Source organism: Rosa chinensis, chromosome 2, assembly GCF_002994745.2.
Source record: "Rosa chinensis cultivar Old Blush chromosome 2, RchiOBHm-V2, whole genome shotgun sequence".
Lineage (NCBI taxonomy): Eukaryota > Viridiplantae > Streptophyta > Magnoliopsida > Rosales > Rosaceae > Rosa > Rosa chinensis.
The window spans coordinates 17820586-17838661 of record NC_037089.1 but is presented as its reverse complement, the minus strand read 5'-3'; the positions used below and the strand labels follow the sequence as shown (position 1 = coordinate 17838661).

General features: G+C 39.1%; 3 protein-coding genes across 3 annotated transcripts; 1 reads left to right on the top strand and 2 right to left on the bottom strand.

Annotated features, from left to right (window-relative positions):
• Positions 1-2932: 2932 nt before the first annotated feature.
• On the bottom strand, positions 2933-5505 carry LOC112187480 (cysteine proteinase COT44). The gene is made up of 4 exons (XM_024326289.2): positions 4981-5505; positions 3848-4083; positions 3623-3763; positions 2933-3377 (listed from the first exon to the last, which is right to left on the bottom strand). Exons 1-4 carry the CDS (start codon positions 5495-5497, stop codon positions 3126-3128), a joined length of 1146 nt encoding a protein of 381 aa, XP_024182057.1. The 5' UTR covers positions 5498-5505; the 3' UTR covers positions 2933-3125.
• Positions 5506-9371: 3866 nt separating this feature from the next.
• Positions 9372-10056, top strand: LOC112186489 (translation machinery-associated protein 7). The gene has a single exon (XM_040514345.1). The coding sequence runs from the start codon at positions 9403-9405 to the stop codon at positions 9751-9753; it is 351 nt and encodes a 116-aa protein (XP_040370279.1). The 5' UTR covers positions 9372-9402; the 3' UTR covers positions 9754-10056.
• A 12-nt stretch (positions 10057-10068) lies between these two features.
• On the bottom strand, positions 10069-14539 carry LOC112186488 (beta-1,4-xylosyltransferase IRX14). Its single transcript, XM_024324937.2, has 3 exons — positions 13479-14539; positions 12743-13303; positions 10069-10718 (listed from the first exon to the last, which is right to left on the bottom strand). Exons 1-3 carry the CDS (start codon positions 14222-14224, stop codon positions 10478-10480), a joined length of 1548 nt encoding a protein of 515 aa, XP_024180705.1. The 5' UTR covers positions 14225-14539; the 3' UTR covers positions 10069-10477.
• Positions 14540-18076: the final 3537 nt, after the last annotated feature.

Here is an 18076-nt window from a genome sequence, read left to right as displayed (position 1 = left end):
GATTTTAGACTCGGCTATGGTAATTTCACTGCCGTACAACCCTGATCAACAGCGCCTCTACACAACCCAAAAACCAGTCTGAAACTTACTGAACCGGAAGCTAAATCCTCTTGCAGAAAAACCGGCAAAAGAAGGAAAAAAAAAAAAAGGAGTCAGCTCAAGCTGAGAAGCCCAAGCCGCAACCCAAGCCCAGTAGCCCAAGGAGCTGACGACTAGGCCATCTAACCGACTTGGCCCACTGACTTCCCTGGCTAGCCTTGGTTACACGTCAGCATGCCATGTCAGCTCCGGCGACAAGTCACCGCCGGTCACTTTTTCGGCAACTTTTCCGACCATTTTCCAGCGACCTATTTCAAGGTATTTTTTACTAAAGTTCCCTTTTTTTTAGTTTTTATTCAATTTCTCTTCTTTTTCTCGAGGGCTTGCAAACTCCCTTCTTCTACCCCCCTTTCTTCATCATAGGGGAGACCTAATTAAGCCGGACTGTGGGGGGCGTTCGTGCTCACTCCAAGCTTGGAGCTTGCTGAGATCTCCAAACTTAGAGTTTGTAGAGAATTTATGATCGACCACTAACGTCATTATTTCGATCTAATCCAATACCTCTTGGAATTTAATTTCTTGGAAGCGATTACGCTAAAAAATTCCTAATTTCTTGAGAGTGATTACGCTAAAAAAATTTATATGTTTTCGTGGTAACTTTTTCCGCTCCGAAACTAATCTTTTTTCTTGTTCTCTTTCAGGATGAGTAACCTGAACAAATTGGACTTTGCTCCATTGGAAACAACTAGCTCTGGATATCACAGGTGGGTTCGTGATGCCCGCCAGCATCTCAAGGTCGATGGAATCCTGGATACGATTCTAGAGCCTAGCCAGCACGTGCTAATTGTTGAGCAAGCTCAAGCTTTGGAAGCAAATAAAGCAGCCTTAGAGGCAAACAAGGTGAAAGTCATCATCCTAATGACTCGTCATATGGATGATTCGCTCCAGTACGAGAGTATGAATGAAGAAGACCCCAGAAGGCTGTGGGTCTCACTCGAAGAAAAAATTGGCAAAGTCCGTGACTTCCTGCTTCCTGACCTAGAAGTGAGATGGCATAGCCTCCATTTCTGTAATTTCAAGGAAGCACATGATATTACTTATAAGAAAGCAATATCATGTGATAAAGGGAGATACAAGCAGGGGGAGATGACATCCTACACCATCAACAAAGAAAGTACCAGTGATGAGGAAGGACATACAACATCCCGCCTTCCAAACAAAAGAAATCATCTAAAACGAAAACTAGGAAGATCCAATTTATCTCTAAAGCAAAATTGATTAATGAAGTTTGGAGATGAATCAAACCAAGTAAAGCCCGTACATGAAGGACCAAATTGGCCAATGCATCAAGCACTTGGCTCCCTTCACAAAAGATATGTGAACAATGACATTGCATCATTGAAATTCGATGCACACAATTCTTCCATGCCACTTGTAATTGCCAAGGTACCGTTTGAGGAGAGTGGAGAAAATTTAGAATTAGAGACGAATCGAATTTCAAGCCAAATATGGATTACACTTTCAGAAGCAATGATTGATTAATTTAGGGATGGGAAAGAGACGCATAACATAAAGAATCCCAATGAAGATAAAACCCTAGAAGCTACTAATTTCTGCATGCCACGGACTCCTGGGGTTGTAAGTTATAATTGATAGTAGGTCATCACTGCCCACCTTGTCTGGTCTTTGAATACACATGAAACATGCATATATTCGACCTTACTGTAGGGGAGCCCTTGAATGTCTATGGAAATCGCATATCCGGTCTGCAATGTATCGGCTAGATCTGAATAGTTTGCATTTTGTTGTTTTAAATCTCCATCGAGTGATCATCTTTAGCAACATAATAAAAATAAAACTACAAAGCACGAATGGAAATCATTGGGAAGTTTTCTAACTTTGATCAGATACTAAGATATATATATATACACACACACACACACTCAGTCTTTCTATGCTAAGGACCTTCTTAGCTTTTAAAATCTAAAGATTTTCTTGAATAGACTCACTTTTCGATCGCATATCCAGTGCCAGACTCTTGAAAAGATGATGTTTGATCAGAGACGGAAGCAGATGGGGCGTCCCAGTGGTGAAGGACTTTCTTTTTCAGCATAATTGTTTTGAACTGATGCAGGAATTTTACAGATTTCAATTAACATGCAGTGCTAGAGTTGTCCTTATTATGCATGCTGAATGGTTCAAATTGTTGAAGGCCAATCAAGTTGTAATGAATTTTATCAAGGAGCAACTTGTACAAATACTAGTAAATTGATATGATACAATAATTTACATCACGAATATGTGGTTCTCCTACTCTTATGTGCTTGGAAGATTACTGTTATTTGCAGAACTGAACAAGTGCTTCATGGATCCCAGAATCCAGTACTTCATTATTTGCTTGTTCTATCCTCTCTTTGTAATATGCAAGGATTCCCAAATCACATTTGCACATATATGCATCGGAGGTTTTCAAGATAATTTCAAATTATATTTTGGACACTTGGAGATCCTTGTCCTTCCACTTGTGTAGTGTGAACAAACTAAACAATTTCACAGAGGGGAATCAAGATACTAATGCATAAAGTCCTGTACTTTAGGATTGAAGGCTAAGCTTATAGCTTTACTGAGTTTGTAGGATTCAGTGACATTTCGATTTCCAAACGCCCTATCAAATTGGCAATATATTATCCTGATGGGCTATTTGCAATGTACACAAATCTGATCAAAGCGTTTTTTATACTAATGTTGATATTAATCATACCATTTTATCATCATAAGCTTGTTTTAGCCCTTCCCTGCTTTCCCTCTTCAACAGAGTAGATCATATGTTATGCGAGTGAATATTGGTTACCACCATGAACTAACCTTACAGAGCAAACAATAACAACACAAATGACTTACAAAAGGAAATGCCTTGTTGATTTGATTGATCCAAACTAAACTTTCAATCGAAATATGCATTGAAATTGAATTGCACCAGAATCAGTTTTCCAGGTGGTGCAGTTTCATGGTATTTAAATCTATTTACAAACAATGGTATATCCCAAGAATCACAACAGCCTAGTCCTCTTTTCAAATGCTGGTTTTCACATGCTGGTGACCATCTGGATTGGGTTTTGTGCACTATCCTTGGTTGGGTAAGAAGCCTCCATGGCAATACCACACTTGCCAGTATATATGCTCTTCACATTGCGCTCGATCTTGAAATATCCACTCTCACCCCAGTTGGTTCCCCATGAGTTCCTCACGAGCCAGTAGTCCACACCATTCTCTGTGCCATACCCAACAGCAACCACACCATGATCCAGTGCTGATCCACATTCACCAGTAAACACACCCTACAAATCACCAACCAAAACAGAATCAGTTGCACAATTCATTGCCTTAATGTGTTCAATGACATGACTCAAAAGATTTTGTGCACTATATCAGTGTCTTGGGGTGGATTCATATTCAATGACATGACTCAAAAAATTTTGTGCACTATATCAGTGTCTTGGGGTGGATTCATATTGACTAAATGAAATACCAATGAGTTCAATGTTGTTTGGTACTAACTAGGTGAAGGAGGGAGATTACTTACCGAATCATAAAGCTGAAGAGCCATGCCACCAGCTTCAATGGCAACACTTACAGGTTGATGTGCCACAGCTTTCTTCAAAGCTTCCTCATTGAAAGCTGGAACATCCTCATACCCATCAATGGTAACAACCTTGTTGCTCTCCTGTAATTAACTCAATAATGTCAAACAAAGTACTCCAGAAAACAATGATGGGGTATTATTAGTATTCCAAATCAATGTACTAACCAAAGAAACGTCACACTGTTGGTCGACTGCTTTGTAAGGGTAGTCTGATTCAGTGTCCATGCCACCGTTTTTGATGATGAACTCAAAGGCGTAGTCCATAAGGCCTCCATTGCAGCCAGCGTTGTAAGTCCTGTCGCAGTCAACAAGCTCTTGCTCTGAGAGAGAGACTAGTTCTCCTGTGGTTATCATGTTTATGCCTTCCACTGCAGCCACTGTTGAAAATGCCCAGCAACTTCCTGTAACACGAGAAAAATGAACAACAGTTAGAAGAGAGGATTTTGTGAGTTGGGTTGGGCTGCATATACAAAGTGGGCCCAGTCTATAGGTCCACCAGGGCCCATGCCAAAATTTTAGAGATATAAGAAAAGCTGACTTTTTGTTGTCCTCATGTTGAAGGATGAAATCATCAAGCACAAATAATTATACAATTAAAAAGTTGAATATTCTATTTTAACTTGAGCAGTAGGAAAGGCCAGAAGGAATCCACAACTTCCAACCGAAAGTCCATACTACTAGTACCAAGCACCTCTACCCTTATCTAACAGTCTATTACTCCATTTATTGAACAAGTTCTTTTATTTTCCATGAAAAAATTCAACAAATCAAGTGCAAAGCAAGCTTCCACCATTTAAGGCATATTACTTTCTTCTTAGTGGAGTGCACATGGAGAAGATGAGGCTACACTATTTAATATGAAATTCATGACTGGTAAAGTGTTAATACAAAGTCCTTAAAATAGATAAATCTTTTACACTGGATTATATGAAACAATTCTATCTTAATTTTGCCACTAAACCAAATCCCATGCTAGTAATAACTAAAACAAACTCTATCATAAATATATTTACGTTTTCTATCGGTTTTTTCAGCTAATATAAGAGGGTAAATTTAACATCAAATCGAAATATATTATCTAAAATTACCAAAAGAAACAACATATTAAAGGTAATATAGTCAATCTTGTGAGGGTAATTTAGAGTTTACCAAACCTACTATTTCACACAGAAAAATATCTATCATGGGTGACCAACTCTGCACGAAACAGAACTCCTTGATCCACTAAATAACCTAAAAAATTTACTTTACTGAAAAAAAAAAAAAAAAAAAAGAAGTTTAAAGTAAAAATATCTCACCGCAGCTGCCTTGGTTTTTGATCGGATTAACAGCCCCCAAGGCTCTCCAGTCCACGGATTCCGGCAACTTGTCATCGGGGCGCACAGCGTACCTGAGGCTAGGTTTCTTGGCCTTCATGATCCTCCTCTTGGGGTCGGAGCGGGTGCCGAGAAACTTGGCCCGGTACTCCTGGTTGGTCAAGTCGGCAAAGGCATTCAAGCCAACCTTGTAGGACCTGTTCTCAGCGTTGTGCTCATCAACAAACTTCAAGTTGTCCTTGAAGATCTGGAACCTGGTCTCCTCCTCTCCGATGCCGTTGTAGACTTTCTGGTGCTTGACCAGCCAGTGCTGGTAGAGCTCCCGGACCTCAGCCTCGGTGCGGAGGCTGGAGGCGTGGGAGAGGGTGAAGGAGAGGAAGAGGAGGCTGAAGAGGGTTAGGGTCATGGTGGTTGACATGGTTGAGGAGAAAGTGTGGGTGAGTCTTGAGAGACAGGTTTGGGGTTTGTTGGTGTTTTTCTCCCCAGTGATGGTGTACATAACGTGAGAGACGTATTGGGTTTATAAAGGAAAAGTGGGGTTTGTTTTAATATTTGAGAATATTTGGGTAGAAAAAAATATATATATATTAACAAATAACAAGTGGTCATCAATGCTATGAGATGGGAAGAAAATTGTTAGAATAAAAAAAGGATTGGGAATTCTACATTTATGTAACATTTAGGTTACAGGTTTTGAATTGAATCATTCAATAAAATCGTCATAGGTATTGTGTACAAGTGTGTTCTACATGATTTTAATTGCCACCGACTAACATAGGAAAATGTATTCTAAACGTAAATATATTTAAAAGTTATGCGAACGGAAAATACTTGTAATCTTTATTATTGATGAGTAAAATATTTTCATGTTCAAGACCTCATAAATGACTTTGGTCTTTATTTTTCATGGAGAGACATAAGCTTAGCTCCTAAGTTTTGGGTTCCATTTTCAACCAAAAAAAAAAAAAATTTGGTTCCATTGGGGAACATAACAAGTAAATTTTACACTCATTTTCTAGCAATTTTGTAAACCAAATTAATCAATCTTTGACTTCTTAGCACTAATCAATGTCAAGCAACACCAAACTACACATCTAGTTTCGTGTAATGTTAGGAGCAGTTCAATCTTTAACCATACCTAAAAGGAGGAGTTATGAGAATATGAAATTTATGTTTTTGTTGCTTGACACATGAAACTAGCTGAAGTTCTTTTGTTACATGACTATTAACCTTACATATACATATACATGTAAAATTGTTTTCTAATCACTGCTAGAGTAGCATGTAAAACCAACACCAGACTAGGGGAGTGAGTCCATTTGATCGGAGTTGCCACCCCTTGGTTTGCTGGGCAGAATAGTTAGTTATATTGGGAATTGCGAGACAATATAATTGCCACTGGATCAGAATTATGAACAGATCGACTCACGCCGATTCGATCACGCACCGTAGCATTCAAAATCATAAGGTAAGGTTTTGATCATGTGAGCAAAAACTGCAACACAGCATGTGAGTTGCAGAGACTGGTTGGTGAAGATAAATACAAGAGCCAACCGGAATCGTCTACGGTTTAGCAGAGGGACAATTACTAGTTTAAAGCTCTGTAGGAGTATGGAGGAAAGAGAAAACCCCAAGTTGCAAGCAATAATTCGGGGGCTTGGAACTTGGAACTTGCCCTAGTTGAGGGAAGGAAAAGGAAGATCTTTGTCATGCACCAAATGGGTCTCTGCCACGTTCGGAGAATTTACTGGTTTACTTTGCGGTGAGGTTTTCTTCTAAGATCTACCAGTCAAAGAACCTGGAACTGCGTGCGGTAGAAGTTAAAAGTCTCCATGGAAAAGGAAAAAGAAAAACGGGGCATTACGTACACCACGAGACAGTGATTTCATCTTTATTATTTCTTTATGAAATCATGAATTTTCTTCTTGTTTTCCTAGAGAAGGGAAAGGCAATGAGACTGGAAAAGTAGGTATGTTCATTCTCCGGTCTTACTATAGATGGAAGTAATGAACAAAGCATGGATTTCCCGTAAAAAAATAAAATAAAATAAAAAAGCATGGGCAAACCCAATCCTCGTGATAGCAGAAAAAATTGACCTGGGAATTAATGTGACCGGAAATGTAGGCAGGTTCAATACCAATTGCATTGAGACTACATAACTGAATGGAAAGAACAAGAAAAATCATAATTACAAAATCTTCATGACGTAATGAATTTTCTTTTTGAATGTTGAAACAAATTGAGAAGTAGAAATGATTTTTGAAGTGATAGAGCAAAAAATCTTATAAACATGTAACAGTACAAACAACAATGAGAGAGAATGATAACACCACGTCACCACCCGTTGGAGTGCCGGCCCTGAGGGCTGCTAAGTGAGGCGGCCGTCTCAGGCCACCGATTGCTAGAGGCCTCCAATTTAAATAATCGTCTCAGCTATGTTTCTATATATATAATATTTGTGACAATACAACTTACGTACACAACTGGCATAGCGGAAAAGTGGCCTTGACATATGCAAGTGCGCTCAACCTTCCTATGTTTGAATCTCCAGGGCGCGATTCCTATCCCATTTATTTTTCTTTCATTTATCCTTCTCCTTGTCTTTCTTTTCTTATTTTATTTTCTGCTTTTTTTCCCTCTCCTTTCTTCACTTTCTTTAATTCTTCTTTCTAGATACCAGGTTTTATATTTTTTTTTCTTTTGAGAATATACCAGGTTTTATATTTAAACATATACATATATAAGAATAATAAAGCACTAAAAAAGATATGCCCAAAAGCACTCAAATTGAGACCTAAAAAGAATTAAAAAAATTGTTTAATTGCTAAACTATGAAATTCAGATGAGGCCACGTTTTTTTTTTTTTGGCCTCAAGCCTCTACAATCTCAGGACCGGCCCTGACCAGTTGTTATTTTTCCTTTACAAATGATTTGATTATAATCATTAAATTTTACTTATTGAACGTACCATGATATATTTATTGTAAATAAATTTATTTCGCAAAAATATATATATGATTATAACCATGTATTTCGAATGAATAAAGAAATCACACAACAATGTAGTTGCCAAAGTACATATCTATTCTATTGTATTCAACTTATAACATTTGTGACTTTTTGATATATCGTCTATTAGAAGTTAGGTTAAAAATTCACAGCCATTTGACATCATTTTGCTCATAAGACTACGTACACCCAGATGAGCGTGGTAGCTATGTCTTTTAAGATATTTGAGCAAACTAAACTTGATTGTGAGTTGTTTTATTTTGACTGCAACATTAATTCATGTACTATAGAATTTACGTCGGAAAACGCATCACTCATAGATTAGATCATTTAGTTGGTGACTGTTGTGCATCGTATTCTTCAAATTTTCTTTCTGTATTTATATATTGAGATGAGTGACTAGTTTGGTTTCATTTTACATGTAATTTTACCTTTTCTACTTTCCTTAAAAGGCAAAGATTTGTTGCAAAATTTAAAGCTAAATTGTTCATTCAACTTGAATTCTCAATCATACTACTCTTGATAGTGCATAACATTGCTTTTTTGATAATTTTATTTTGCGAACTAAATGTTGTCTACGTCAAAAGTAAAAAAATCAAAAACGTTAAAAGATAAAAGAGACTTCGAGGAGAAGATAACGAGATGATGTTCATAGTGAATCGCACATGGAAGCAATCCAAAGAAAAAGGAAGCATGTAGAGAAAAGAAAAGCAATGGAGGGTGCTTTCCTCAGAAGCCACACGCTTTCTTTATCCCCATTTCCAATAGCAGTGGTTCTTGGCCAAAAAAAACAAACGAATATAGAGACTATTGATGGGTCAATTTCTTCTCGTCGTGTTTGTTTTCCCTTGGAGTTGGAAATGGTTGGTCACGTTATCCAACTAACAGTCGTCTCTGCTATCTATCTAACTTTGTTGCCACTCCATAACCAATCAACACCCTTCTCCTGTTCTCCATACCCAATGCCAAACTCACGCAATCCCTTCCACCATCTTCTTCAGTCACCTCTGAAATTTTTCTGATGCAAACTACAGCAAACCCATAAGCCCCGTGACCCTTCATAAATGTCTTCTGGAAACATTAGCCTGATAAAACCACTCTCAAAATCTTTAACTGCTCTATTTTTTTTATGTATTCTTTGCACTGGTATGCACACAGAAACTGCTTAAAGTACCCACGCTGTGTTTCTCTTCAGTGAAGTGGTTTTCTTGTGCAGTGCAACAATATCTGCATATAAAATAATCAAAAAACCAAAATTCAGAGGATAAGCAAAAAATAAATAAAATGATATTGTGTTTTCCTAATGTATTTTGGATTTTGGAAATAAGTTTTCTTGTTAAATAATGATTCCTTGCCTTTGGGGTATAAGGAATAGGATTTGGTCTTATTTCCTTTATGTTTAGGGTTTATTGTTTTCCTAGAAGCTCATGGATTAGTGTTCTATATAATACGCCCCTTACATTGTATTTTCCATTTAAAGTTCAATCAACCCGAAAAACAAAATCTTTGTTTTGTTTACGGATCAAAAAAAAAAAACAATACATCGCAGCCATGTCGTCCAAGCAAGGTGGAAAAGCGAAGCCACTGAAGCAACCCAAGGCGGCGAAGAAGGAGTACGACGAGGAAGATTTGGCCAAGCTTCAGAAGAAGAAAGATGAGGAAAAGGCACTGAAGGAGCTCAAAGCCAAGGCCCAACAGAAGGGGACTTTTGGAGGAGCTGGCCTCAAGAAAAGTGGGAAGAAATAATGAGGGTTTTCAAAACAAATAGTTCGGATTGGGCTCTTACCATGAAATAATGTCTTTCAATTTTAGCAATCGCTTCTAGCTTAGAGTGTATGGTGTGTATCAAGACTAAACAAATTGAGTTTCTTAACCTTCTTTTCTCAATTGATCAGTTTCTTAATCTTTCTGTGCTAAGCTCGGTTTCGTCTGCACTTTTTTTTTTTAATGTATTATTTTCTTATAAATAGTCAATCCTTGTACTGTTCAAGTATAAGGAGTAACCGACTATAGTCGGTCAAAACCAGTCATGTAGTTTTGGCAAGTAGAATCCGAGAGCCATTGTTTGAAATGAATGGAAATTTTATTACATTTGGTATCTTTACTAGCAAATCCAACACCTGAACACATCTCTATAATTCCTATTTAGATATGTATAAAATTTTGAAGCATATTGGATACAACTTCCTAAAAGCCAGTAGATGCAGCAAGACTCAGGTCGGGTGTCAAGGTACTCATGAGGCCGGAATATTAAGCACCCAAACGAAGAAACAAACGAAAAAATTGTGAAACTAAGGTGAGAATCAAACTTAATTGCACATAACTGGCCTCCTAATACAGGTGCCTTACCATATGTACCGGTTGTGACTATTTGCTTCTCTGCCTCTTGAACTATGTTTTCTTGATGCTGAAGACCGAAGTCTCAAATTCACACAGCAGTATATATTGTGAGCGTGGATAGCAAAGTGTTTCAGATTTGTTCAGTATGCCTTGCAGAAGCTTGCACATCTGTCGTTTTTGTTTCATGCTTTCTCTTGCTTCGAGAACTTCTCTTTGATCTGGGTGCTCGAATTTTTGTTGTGCGTTTCACTGTACGTTCTTCGACTCTATTGATCTCTACTTTTCCACTAGATGGGAGTTCTGGAGGAGCATCCGGCCATGGCGTACGTTTTGATGGTACAGTGATTTCCAACGGAGGATCAATTGTCCATCTGTACACAAAAATATTCTAGCTCAAATGGAGTGCAGAGGAAATTCCCACTACGATAATTCAACTACGCAATTCGAGAAAAAGGAAATTTCACTATTGATTACCCAATCACCAGAGTTCAACAGACACACCACCAACATAAACAACACAAAAACACAATGTCTGAAGTATAAAACGAAAAAAGAAAAATGTTCTAGGAAAGCAAAACGAAACACAAAATTAACTCTAGGTGCGGCTATAGAAGGCCGAGTGTCTAACCAGAATTGTCAAGACCTCACAAACTACAATATCTGAGACAATACTTGAACAAACCAAATTATATTTTTTTAAGTTGAGATCAAAGAGATTGTATCCTTAACGTTCCAACCATCACGTATGGAACTCCACCGCCAGATTCACCACTTGTGAGCCCAAGAGATAGAAAACAATATGTACAAAGTTGTTGCCACAATATTTTCCTATCACTCCGAAAAACTAACTATTGAGATGTGAGACAACAATTACATTATACTCTAGAATACAACATCACACTTCCCACAATAAACAAAACTTCAGTGTGATGATCACTGCAGCCATACGACAACTACCATCGGCAATTGACAAAACCAGAATTTTCTCAAATCTCACATACGACGTTATGGCACGTTTAATTGTGCATGCAAATGAATTCAAATAATAAAGAATGGGAATAAGCCATTTGCACTAAAATGAATGAGAATTCGATTGATTCTAACTTTAAATGTTTACTAACACTTGAGAATCAAAACCAATTCTAGCCTAATTAGTAAAATTTCTTGTAAAGAACAAATAATATTTTTGTCAACTCAATTACAATGATGTTACCCAAAGTCAGATGTTATTTCATCTTAAGTCACTTAAAAACCAATACTTGCATCATGAACAGCAAATGAAAACTTGCACTCAAATGTAAGACAGTGCTACTTTAATTTATGAGCATAATAAACCAAGTAAAAACAAGAATGGGTTATCTCACTTAAATGTTACAATAGATTTGACCGTTGGGGATCGTTTAAACCATCCGATCATTCAAGAGCTAAAATTTGCATTATTTCTTGATGCAATCACTGATGAGTAGGGGCGAAAGCTATGTATATCTAAGGTGAATCAAGCTCTGAGAGGTAGAGCCTGTACAATTACAAGACCAAATGTGACCAGTTCTCAGCATACTTGGCAAATAAATAGCAAAAGAACTAAATTCTAAAGTCAACTTTAGCGAATTGGACCGAAAAGTTTCTACATTTGTGGACAGTTGAGATGGGAGGGTTAAGCAAGTTAAGCAAAGAAATGAAGATATAACAACTCCAAAGAACCATGGCACCAATATACATGAAATTTGTTAAGCATATCAGGCTGATAGCACAAACATATTAGGAGTTGCGAAGGAATAGTTCCCAAATTCCAGGCACTTGACTTTAAAGTTGGATACGAGAAGTCAGTTAAATTGGAAGGGAAATGTCTACCAATGTACATAAAGACCTTCAAATATTATAAGCACCTGAAATTTAGACCGAGTGTTGATCAGTATCGTATATTTGTACATCACAGAACATCACACCATTGGGATTCACAAGACATGAAAACTAGATAGTGGAGCATCTATCTTTCGGTTACAAATATGTAACATGAATCAAGAATGGTAAATTGCCACACCTAGGATGCTGGCCATCAACAGGTGAATCAATCATGCAAGGTAGGAAAGACATTTGACCAAAGGTCCAAATTCTGGAAAATTTTTTTAATTTATGCACAAGTTCAAGGCAATGCTAATGTCTGGTGGATATTTTTAACCTATGCACAAGTTAACGTCTGGTATATATTTTTCAACCATGCACAAGTTCAAGGCAATGCTAACATCTGGTTGATATTTTTAACATGCAAATGCTATTGAAGAGACCACGCAAATTGCACAAACAATACATATCATTGTAATGTCAAAATGAACTACCAATTTTTATCGATCAATATAATAATATTGAATAAAAGATGCAAAGATGAAAGACTAACCTGGCAGGAAATTTACTATCATAACGAGCTTCAACGCGTAGCCACCATAACAAAACTTGGCGCCCACAACTTCCAAGTGGCTCGACCATAGAAGAGTCCTTCAACAAGAATAGAGGACTCTCTATAACCTCATCAGCCCCACCTAAAGTATCTAGGTCATTAACCCACTCTGGTTTATCGTCAGCTTCACCCCAAAGCAACCGGGAGTTCAACACAAACCCAGCCCACTCCAGCTTCCGTGGTAGCACAGGCGCTCTATCATCAATGTAATTTGCACTCTTTCCCACATACGGCAACGTATTAAAGGTGTGCCAACCAACCAACTTATTGGACGAGTTACAAGCAGGACCTTGAATAGGCATTGTTGGGTTCTCCCCCTCCTCCTTGTTCTGAATCATGGACTCGGACGATCCATCTGCATTATCCGAATGAGCAAGTATTCCAACTGAAACAGCACCAAACCATTTCACATTCTGCATCTCATCGAAAAGCTCCATACTGTGCATATTACTATCGTCTGCAAACATTACAATCCCATCCAACTTCTGTTCTCTCACAACTCTGCTCCATCACACAATCACAAAGTCAATCGCATAAACCAAATGCAACCCAAATTGAAAACCGAAAAAGGTATCTTTAATTGCTTCAATTCTCACAACTAATTAGACTGTCGAGCAATCAAACAGAAATAGATAACTAAATCAAGCATATGAACTGAAAGCAATGGAATTTATACCTCAAAGCACGAAGCCGCATCCGGGCCTCCAATCGGTGGCGACCATCCCAAGTATTAGGCATCCGCTGATCGAAGCCAATGTGAATAATGTTAAGCCCCGACTTAGAAATAATGGAAGCCGTCTCATTAGAAACCCCACCGGCCTCCACCACGATCCAAACGACGTCGTAAGGTACAAGCATAAGCGAGTGCATAACTCCGGTCAAATGTAGCGCCTGGAAGGTCCGAGCATACGTCGGCGTGACCGCAATGACCTTCCTCGGGTTGTTGACCCCGAACTGCCTCCTCTGCTCCCTCTGAACCGTCTCTATTATCCGGTGCGCCTTCATCGTCTCCGTCGGGTTCGGGTGCGGCCACGGCCGGATTCGGATCCCGTGCCGGCCGACGACGACGCGGCTGCTGGAGCTCCCGGAGGTCGTGGAGCTCCGGTTGAGCTGGAAGTGGCGATCCGCGACCGGATTCGAAATGGCGGGGATGTCTAGGGTTCCGATGAGCTCGGACGCCGACCGGAACGGCACCGAGTATAGATTCGTCGAGGATGTAGAGAACAAGAAGAAAAACACAAGGCGAGAGAAGCGGAATCCAAGAACCAGACTAATCAAGCAGCAGAGTCCATGTAGCACAAGCCAGAACACCGTCGCCGGTGACTTAATCCCGCCGTCCGAAGACGAATCCAACGGCCCCGATCCCCTGAAGCTGTTGCTGCGGCGGTTCAGGTAGCTCTGATGAAACGCCGAGAGCTTCATTTCCTCTCTCTCTCTAAACTGCTAGAGAGAGAAAGAAGAGAAGTTGGTGGGGAAGAATTGGAAGTGTTGTGGTGTGGTATTGTGGTTCAATTATATCAGCTTGAGTTGCTTTGAAGCCATGGACGATTTGGGAGGGAGAGAAAGAGAGAGAGAGAGAGAGAGAGAGAGAGAAAAAGAGGGTGGGGGGTTTTTGGTGAAGATGATTGTGAAATTAAGCTGGTGATTTGTTAGTTTAATCCAACATTTTGGTTTTCTTCGAGTTTACGAATCAATATAGAATTCAAAGTTTGGTGCTTTGCTTAGCTTTTCAGCTTGTCACAGTGGAGACAAAGAAGACGGGAAGAGAGAGAGAGAGAGAGACTCCGGCCCATGGTTTTCGGGCCCAAAATTAGATGGAATTATTTCTTTCTTGTTTTGTAATTAATTTTCTTAATAATTATTTGCGTGTTTTAAATGTTTTTCTCGTTGTGGTCAACAAATTTGGTACGTGGAGTGAGACCTAAGACTTGGGGGAGTTGATGGAGACGGACCAACTGGATTTGGACCACAAAACGCATCGTTTTGAGTTTGGGAATTTGAATTTTTTTTGGTGGGTGTAATTTGGGAAAGTTGAAAAATGAATAAGTTATCTTATAGGAATGGTTGACCGGTTGAAAAAGGTCAAAAGGAGTATGAAAGAAACGGGATTTCCTAGTAAAAAAGAATGGGTTTTGTCCATTTACCCAATTTCTAGGGATTTTTTTCCCCCTTACCCCATTAAGTTTTTTTAATTCTCTCTTACCCAATACACTCTAAGTGAGTCTTCCCTAATACCCCATTAAGATTTTTTTTTTTTTTTAATTTTTTTTAATACTATTTTGCCCCTCACCTCTTTATTACTTAGAGAGAGAGAGAGAGAAAATGGAAGAGAGAGAAACCATAGGAGACTTCACCGGAGCCCGTCACCGGCCGCCGGAATCCGGTCATCGGTCGCCTGATTCTAGTCACCGGTCGCCTGATTCCGGCCAACTTTTGCCGGAATCCGGTCACCGGTCACCGGCTGCCGCCCACTGGAATTTGCTGAAATCTCACCGGAAAGTTTTGTTGCCCCCAATAGACATCTATTGCCCCCTAATATAGGGGCAATAGACGTCTATTGCCCCCTAATAGATGTCTATTGGCCCCCAATAGACGACTATCAGCCATGTATTGCCCCTCAGTAGACGTCTATTGCCCCCAGTAGACGTTTAGATTATCAAAATGGTAATTAATCTTCCTAAAACTACACAAATAAAACTTTGATTAAAGAAAAAAAATGAGAAGATTACATCAATTCAAAACGTCTATTGTATTGCCCTCCAATAGACTTTTATCATACTTCTATTGGGGGGCAATACACGTCTATTGCCCACCAATAAAACTTTTTTTCTTTTTCTTTTTTCTTTCCTTCTGGGCCTTCTGCCATCATGAAACTGGCCTCCATCTCATCAACTCTCTTCCCAAGGACCCGTTGTGCAGCTATTTCCACTGCCACCTCTTCAGACGCTTCATCCATCTTCATATCTTCCAACTACACCAAGATGCACAACCAATAATCAATGTAATCCAAAATTCTAATAACTAATTCATCATTCACAATTATGCTTATCCACTTGCTTCATTAATCAATTATTCAAATTGCAACCGAAGATTTAAGAAAAAGAACAACTCCTGAACACAATCCAGCAACAAAAACCAGCTGATTCGGTCTATATCTAATTTCAATTTCGTTTTCCTTTGCTTCAATTTCACGGAAAATAAACAAAAGGTAAGCAAATTCCAGAAAGTGATAAACCGGAAAAAGGAAATTGACCTTGGAATTTGACGGTGAGGTGGCTTGGATCTGGAATCGCCTGCAAAATCAGCCAAGATTGATGAACCAGATCATGTACAAATCATATTTATATATAGGTGAAATTGAAAACTTACGGCAGGAACAGATCCCAAGAGAGAGCAAGCCGGCAATCTACACGGAGAGAAAATCACAGCGAGCAAAACCTAGGCGGAGACGAGGAAAGAGAGCAATGCCGGCAATCTGAACAAGCGAGCAAAAACACAGCGAGCAAAAATACAGGAGGTGACCAGGAGAGAGAGTCCGGCGCCGGCGATTGCACCGAGGAGGGAGAGAGAGAGAGTCTGTGTTTAGGGAGAGAGCAACATCGGCAATCTACGCGGAGAGAAAATCACAACGAGCAAAAACACAAGCGGTGACCAGGAGAGAGAGTCCGGCGCCGGCGATTGCACCAAGGAGGGAGAGAGAGAGAGTCTGCGTCGTGTGTGGAGAGAGAGAGAGAGTGTGTGTCTGCGTGAGAAAGAGATAGAGAGGAGAGAAGGACATGTGGTTGTAATTCATTAATTAGACTAGGGGTAAAATTGTTATTTCAATTCAAATTGGGTTAGTGGGAATAAAAATCTGTTGCTGTGGTAAGTGGGATAACTTTGGCTCATTTTGGGGCTTTTGGTCAAGGACCCAAAAAAGAAAGGATCCAATTTTATGTATGTTTTTTTATTTGTAATTAGTGATAGTTAAATGATAACCATATATGTTAGATGTGAAATGTATTTGGGTGCCTAATACGCAAAGAGAGGGATTGCATAATGAACCGGGTCCGATTGTTGTGTTAGGTTGGTTCTCCCTGCATCGGATACTTGTCTAAACCAAGTACTGTAATCACTCTTAGCAGGACACAACAAAACTAATTGGACCCTTATTATCTCATATAATGATTAAGTTACCCAATAGGAGTAGTTGTCATTGGAGAAAAAGAAATTACTTCGATGAGATTATGTTAATCTCAACCTAATTAAATTGGGAGTTGATGAAGGCATGCGTTTTGGCATATTATTAAAAGATAGATTCCCCCACAGGACTAATTGAATCCTTTAAACGTCAAAAGCAGTTTTGAGGACAAAGAACTCAATAAGCACTGATTATTAATCCAAATACTTGTCTACAATCAGAAAAAAACCTAACCTACATAGTCGCCTCTACTCTCTCACTAGTGAATAGAAGTAAAAAAGACCTGTTTAGAGCTTGCCATATGAACCATCATCTTCCTCGGATTTCTGGTAGAATGCTCTGATTTTTTATTATTATTATTTTTTAAGAAATAGATTTCAGTCATGAAGGATCTAAGAAATACAAGAGGATGGAACAGCCATCCTTACTCGAGACAAAAGGCACTTGTATCGGCCTGGTTACATTCTAACAGCCATAAAGGTATACAGTCAGACCAAGTACAAACAGTGTTTTGCCTAATAGGATGAGCTGGAAGTTCATGAGCGACTCACTTACATTCTCTTGGAACAGTCACATTTGAATGCAGTAAATCGTCTCACCAACATTTTTTATCACTTCCACTAGATGCCTGTCGATTACAAGGTCTCCTTATCATCCTGAATTGCCTGAATAACAGCTTGTGCATCCGATTCAAGTTCCACATTCAAATATCCATGCTCCAAAGCCAATCCCTAATCCACATGAGATTGTCATAAACTCAGCATGTCTAGGAGAAGTGACATCAAAAAGGGGCCGAGAATGGTTCTTGCCACTGCGATTTCCCCTCCGTTGTTTCTAAGAACAACCCCGGCACCACTCAGTTTTTGTTTGGTATGAAAGCAGCATCGGTATTCACCTTAATCAAACCTTGTGAGGGGGTTTCCACCGTTTTTTGCTTCTAACACTTATAATCTAACGTTTTGGACGAATTTTGGGCATCTCAAGTAAATCCACCCCTGATTGCAGACGCCTTCAACCTCCTTGAGCTTCTCCTTGTAAACAAATTAAGGAATACAATGAAAATCCATGTTGAGTCTGAGACTGCATTATTTCAA